Consider the following 6405-nt stretch of genomic DNA (forward strand, 5'->3'; position numbering starts at 1 on the left):
TTCATCTCAATGGCAATAAATATTATATGTTTGTGTTAAGCCATCGCAAAACTCGCGGGTTCTTAAACTAGTAGTAAATATTTTATTTACATAAATGGTCCAGCTATATTTTTGTAATAGCTAAAAATGGGTCAAGTAAATTTTGGTAAACAATATAGATTTTATTAAACATAAGGTATACATGAACATCTACATTAAACACTAAAAAATGAATTTAGTAAATCCTTAAACTTTTTGATATTCGTAAAAAAAAATATTATTTGTTATGCAAGGTTTATATAATTGTACTCTACTTTTACACTTATTTATAAAAAAAAGCGGAATTACATATTTTTTTTAAAAGTTGTTGACTACTAATTTTTTAAAATTTGTTTTCCAGCCTGTTTAAGCTTTTATTTTTATGTTATTTTTGATGAAAAGCACCATATTATATTATAATATTTCTAATATGTAACATTTTTGTGCAATGAAGGTTGTACGCAATGTTTAATAGGTTTTTTGTGCTTATTGTGATTCTATATTGTTATACAACATTCTTAAGCACTCCCCCACGAGTTGCTCCCCACATGTCAATCAATCACCACTTACAATGCAACAGTCTAGAAAACCGTCTGACCCTCTCACTTTTTTTTTCTTCTTCTTTAGTTGCGATGGTGATTTTGGAGAGATGAAAAAGAAGCTCCGGTTCCAGAAATTGAAAAATCTAGTCAAAATTGTTAAAGTTGAAATTGAGTGAAATTAGTACAATTAGTATAATAATAGTCATATGTAATGTTTTACCAAAATTTAACATTACAAAATTTCTCTTGTAAGTCAAGAATTTTATAGTCCGTAAACGCATGAACGACATTGTGTAGTTTTAAAAAGGCTTCAAAAAATTTTTAGATAACAAAAACAAGTATCGCGTTACAAATTATCGTCTACGCAACATTGCGCGATTTTTAGATAACTATATTAGTTGTGCGTTTTTAACATCATCTATCATCATCCGGTTAAACAGGTGAGTGGCAATCAAACTGTGGATTGGATGCTTCTAGTTCTAGCTCTAGCAGAGGAGAGGAGAGGATAGCGGAAGCCCTGCGATACGAAACCCTAATTTCGATTTCAGCCTATTACGAGGATGGTGAGTAATTATTATTGCTTTCATTTCATAGCTTCGATTGATCCTTTCTTTCTTTCTTTCTTTCTTTCTTTCTTTCTTTCTTTCTTTCTTTCTTTCTTTCTTTTATGAGGATGGTGAGTAATTATTATTGCTTTCATTTCATAGCTTCGATTGATTCTTTCTTTCTTTCTTTCTTTCTTTCTTTCTTTTATAAACTATTTTCTGTTTACTTGGATGCCGTGATCGCTGATCATTCATGGATATTTGTTTTTGAATCTGGAGGGCAAGACACACAGTATCAATCTTAGGGGTTTTTTAGGCTGCTCGGTGCTTCTGATTCATCTAATCTAATTCTTTCTCTGTCTTGATTGATAACTGTTTGTTTTCAGAGCCACCAGATTTCTGCATCCCTAGCTAGGTTTTGTGAAGAAAATGCATCCTTTCCATTCAATTCAAATAATATAATTTCAAAATTTAACGCTAGATGGTTACATCCATTCTGTTGAGAAGGGCATATGAATCTTATTAGTATCTTTCACTTTGGTTGGTGACAGAACAAACTGGGCAGAGGGCATCGCGACAAAGTCCAACAATTCATGACAATCACTGGAGCAAGGTCTCACCATTTTCTCTTATTACTTCATATTCAGCCAAAACCAAAACCAAAACCAATTACCATTACCTATCTTTTCTTTTCTTGATGGAATAATACTAACTAGTATCTTTTAACACGTCTCCTGAATACATACAGTGAAAAAGTTGCTCTCCAGGCTTTAAAGTCTAGCGATTGGCATCTTGATGGTGCATTTGATATCTTTTACAGCCAGCCTCATGCTAAATCATTCACAGATACACGCCATTTAGAGGAATTGTACAACAGATACAAAGGTAACTAATTTACCATTTTAACGCTTCCATACCCTTCTTCTTATATAACAATGAATGCTTTCTTTCTTGTTTTATAGATCCTTATACTGATATGATTATGGCTGATGGCATTACCACCCTCTGCAATGATCTTCAGGTAATAATAACATACATTTGCATTGCTCAGGTTTTTTCTTCTCCAATTCAATTCAATGGTACATGGGCTGATACTTGTTTTCTTTCTGACAGGTGGATCCTCAAGATATTGTTATGGTATGTCAGGATGTGTCTGTCTATATTTATATGAAAAGACAAATTCTTATCTTTCTTTGCACATATAAGCGTTTTTTTTTTTTTTTTTATAAATTCATCCAATACTTCTTTTCTATGCAAGGAATATGATCTTTTTAATAATGTTCGCTAGAAAAATCCTTATTGCGTGGTATTGACTTAGCTGACACATTTTGGCACTTTGTTGATGCTACTTCAGTTAGTTGTTTCATGGCACATGAAGGCTGCTACCATGTGTGAGTTCTCGAAACAGGAATTCGTTGGTGGCTTGCAGTCTTTAGGGTAAATGCAGTTTGATTCACACCTTTTACATGTATATGTTATCATATTCACTTATTTTTTATTTATCACGGTTCATTTCAGGATAGATTCACTGGAGAAGTTCCGTGAAAAGATACCTTTTATGCGTTCTGAGCTGAAGGATGATCGTATGTATCATATCTTATGATTTCTCATCATTGGTTTAAAATAGTTGTTCTTCTAAACAACGCTTTAATCTGGTGTCTAATTTACACCGAGGTTACTAAAATACTTACCACGTGTTATTTTCTTTTTCTAATATTTTATTGCATCAGAAAAATTCAAGGAGATCTATAATTTTGCGTTTGGCTGGGCAAAAGAGAAGGTACACATTGTCATTTAACATTACTGATAATATCCTGAAAGCTTTTGAGACGCTCCACATACTGAAATTCTGTTATTATATAATTGGTTGTATTGTTTTATGATTTCAGGGTCAGAAGTCTTTGGCATTGGATACAGCAATTGGGATGTGGCAATTGTTGTTCGAAGAAAAACAGTGGCCATTGGTTGAGCATTGGTGCCAGTTTTTACAGGTAACCTAAGATTATGTATGTAGTATGAGAGTTTCACTTATGGGAAGAATTAAATGATTGTTTTTCATTTCAGGCACGGCATAATAAAGCTATTTCTCGAGATACTTGGTCTCAGTTACTGGAATTTGCAAGAGTAAGATCCTAAGCCCCAATGCCATTCATGCTTTATCATTTGTATCTCATCTCTCTATGTTGTCATGAAAGCCATGTGTCTGTCCACTTGCACAACCTGTAAAATTGCAAGTGGCAAAATGGCTGGGTAACCGATCAATGCAGGGCTTTTTGTTTCAATTCTCAACTTAGGATCTTTTTTTTTAATGCGTGTTATCGCTTGCATGTGTGTCTTTATGAAGTGTTATGTGTGTTTTATTTGACTGTTATGTCTAGACATGGTTTTTGGAGCTAGGGGTCCACCCTCCCAGACCCCACCAATAGTTCGACTATAGGTGGGATTATACTGGGTATGGTGGTGGTTGTTGGTGTTCACTTGTTTGTATTGATTACACTTCACTTTTTTGTTTATTAAAATGATTTGGAGGTTTTATGCTTTCAAATCCAGTTTGTGACTCTTAATTCTTTACTTTTTAACCCCTAAATACGTAAATTATATCATTTCGATATTTTCAATAATTACATAGTTTTTAAATAACATGATTTTTTAAGTTTTATGCATTCAAAGTACTTATTTGGCCCCATTATATATGAAAAATAAACCGTACCTACCCACTCATTGCCACCATTTGCCTTAACTTTTTTAGTAAGAAATTCTTGAGTGGAACACGACCATGTATGATATTTGCTCACAATAACTTCAAGATGATGAAGGTTCAAATCCAGACGACACTTTGGTGTGTTTTTTTAACAATCTTGTAAATTATTTGGTGATGCAGAGTGTGGACCCTACACTATCAAATTATGATGCTGAAGGTGCTTGGCCATATTTAATTGATGAATTTGTGGAGTACTTAACAGAAAATGGCATCATTCAGACGGGGCGGATGAAGGAGTGGTTGTAAACGAACAAGTTGTATGATTTGGAGACTTACATTTGGTCTCATGCTTAATTTGTTATGACCATATTGATTCATCATTTAAGAACCTAATTATGTGTATAAAACACACAAAATAGGCTGCTTTACCTTGTATGTTGCAGTCAAAGTCTGGTTGAGTTTGTAATTTAATGTCACTATTTGTTGTGGTCAGTTTTTGCAGTCTCTTCTTGGATACCGATTTTAAATAGAGAATCGTATATACATCTACTTTGTGTAAATGAGAGACAAAGCGGTTATGTGGTTAAACAACACAATCTATATACACACACATTTTTTAAAGAACTTCCAAACAAAAATGTCAGCTTTTGAAAGTGTCATATAGCTAGAAATGGACATTGAAAGAACTTCCAAACAAAGATGTCAGCTTTTGAAAGTGTCATATAGCTAGAGATGGACAAAAAAAAAAAAAAACCGAATTCGGTCCGCCAAACTTTTTATAAACCGGCCCAGTGCCATGAAAAAACCTGGCCACGCTTCTCAGTTTAGGACCAGTTTGTGATATATCAAATAAAACTGGTTTGATCCCGAACCAGTTTGAGAACCTGCAAAAGAAGAGCCATGCCTTCGGCATCCCCTACAGTACTTGGCTGGTTTATAACGTTTAAAAAAAAGAGCCATTGCTAGTTACCATTTTTGACCGTTGGTCAAAAGGGTCCTTTTTTTCAAAACAAAAATACATTTTTGCCCCCGATTTGGTAGTAAAAATGTGTATGGGATGTTTTGGTTTGTTCTCTTTGCTAGAAGCATCAAAATATCGTATGTTCCTCTCTTTCTGTTTTTTAGCTAATGTAGATGCACTTGATCTAGAAACATCGCGAGTCCAATGCACGAAGGGGTGTGTGGTTGTCAGCATACTATCATCAGTTGGAGTTTATGTAATTTGACTACCATTAGTTTGTAAAGTTCTTAACGGTATCTTTCTATTGATCTACTTACTCATTAAGGAAATTCATGAATCACTTTGGAAGACATTGCCAGTACTAACTTCTGATACTTTGTTATTCTCTTTGCATGAAGCATAATATCGTTTGTTTGTCTCTTTTTGGTTTTTGAGATAACGCAGATGCACTTAAGGTAAAAACATCATTACAGTTTTTAAATTGTCCATTAGTCATTGCAAATTGATAAATACCTTGTAAATAAAATAAAAGAGTTATCATATACAATCAAATTCTAAAAAAAAGCACAATTACAAGAATAGTATATGATACATGATCAAAAAGGACCTCCAAATTGAGTTCTATTTTCTCTAAGGATCACAAGTAAGTGCTCCTTTCCAGCTCTTTTCATTTTTATAGGCTTTTCTTAGCCGAAAGTCAAGCAAATTGACTTATGCTTTGGCTTTTGTTTTAGACCATTATGGTCCAGCCATTGTTCGAATCAAACATGGCTACGTGATTGTAATAAGGTAGGTGTTAATCCCTCAAAATGTCACCTCCTGGAAATCATGTTAAGTTGGTCAAATGACGGGTCAAAGTTAAGTTAATTAAAAAGTCAAAGGGCAGATTTTCAGAAACTATATAAAATGAAGTTGTAAACGTTTAAACTTATATTTTGACACTGAATCAGTTGGTAACTAATATTAGAACATGTATGAACATGTTCAACCCGTCATTTCCGGTTTATGTGTCGGTTCGCAACCAAAAGTCAAGCAGTTTGACTTCTCCTTTGACTTTCGATTCTGACCGGATTTAGCAACTTTAGCTACTGATTATTAGTTGCATTAGTGTAGAATAACCCTCTGTGGTTATACTACTTGATCATAATCAAATTCTGAGTTTTTACACAAGTTCTTATAATATGCCTAACAATGACCAAAATGCCATATTTTCATTTTGCATTCTCAAAATCAAACTTCTATTATGTTTGCATCATAATCATCTAACAAAAAAACCCTAATTCTCTCCCTAGCATGACAATTTTGGTTCTTCGTCTTCCAACCTTTGCTTTTTCTTCGTATTTGGTGTATAACAGTCTGTTATTGGAGTCTTGATTCATCAAAACTCTAATATGAACTCGTTAGCATTAGGGATCGATCGAAAAGTGGGGGGTTTTCTTTTATTTTTTAATCGCCGCCTTAATCCTGTGTTATCGATCAGATTATATAGAGTTGTGAGTTTATCGGTCCTTCTGGTTGGGCAGAAACCTTGATTTACTTGTCTCTCTATATGGTTTTTGTAAGATTCATGGGTTAAGGTTTAAGCTAGATTAGGGTTTGTTCTTGTTTTCTTTCGGTTGTGGTTAGTCTGGTTTTCGT

The 6405-nt window shown here is 33.8% G+C and overlaps 1 protein-coding gene across 1 annotated transcript; it reads left to right on the forward strand.

Moving 5' to 3' along the window:
• Nucleotides 1-904: 904 nt before the first annotated feature.
• LOC110937988 (DCN1-like protein 1) lies at nt 905-4298 on the forward strand. Its single transcript, XM_022180455.2, has 11 exons — nt 905-1123; nt 1657-1718; nt 1854-1990; nt 2068-2126; nt 2219-2242; nt 2460-2542; nt 2624-2688; nt 2836-2885; nt 2995-3096; nt 3170-3229; nt 3987-4298. Exons 1-11 carry the CDS (start codon nt 1121-1123, stop codon nt 4110-4112), a joined length of 771 nt encoding a protein of 256 aa, XP_022036147.1. The 5' UTR covers nt 905-1120; the 3' UTR covers nt 4113-4298.
• The last annotated feature ends 2107 nt before the right edge of the window (nt 4299-6405 follow it).

This window comes from Helianthus annuus, chromosome 6 (assembly GCF_002127325.2).
Source record: "Helianthus annuus cultivar XRQ/B chromosome 6, HanXRQr2.0-SUNRISE, whole genome shotgun sequence".
Taxonomy (NCBI): domain Eukaryota; kingdom Viridiplantae; phylum Streptophyta; class Magnoliopsida; order Asterales; family Asteraceae; genus Helianthus; species Helianthus annuus.

Coding starts and splice junctions, on each gene's coding strand:
- LOC110937988 (XM_022180455.2), top strand. Junction 2,543..2,623: donor GGTGGCTTGCAGTCTTTAGG/GTAAATGCAGTT, acceptor GGTTCATTTCAG/GATAGATTCACTGGAGAAGT. Junction 3,230..3,986: donor AGTTACTGGAATTTGCAAGA/GTAAGATCCTAA, acceptor TTGGTGATGCAG/AGTGTGGACCCTACACTATC.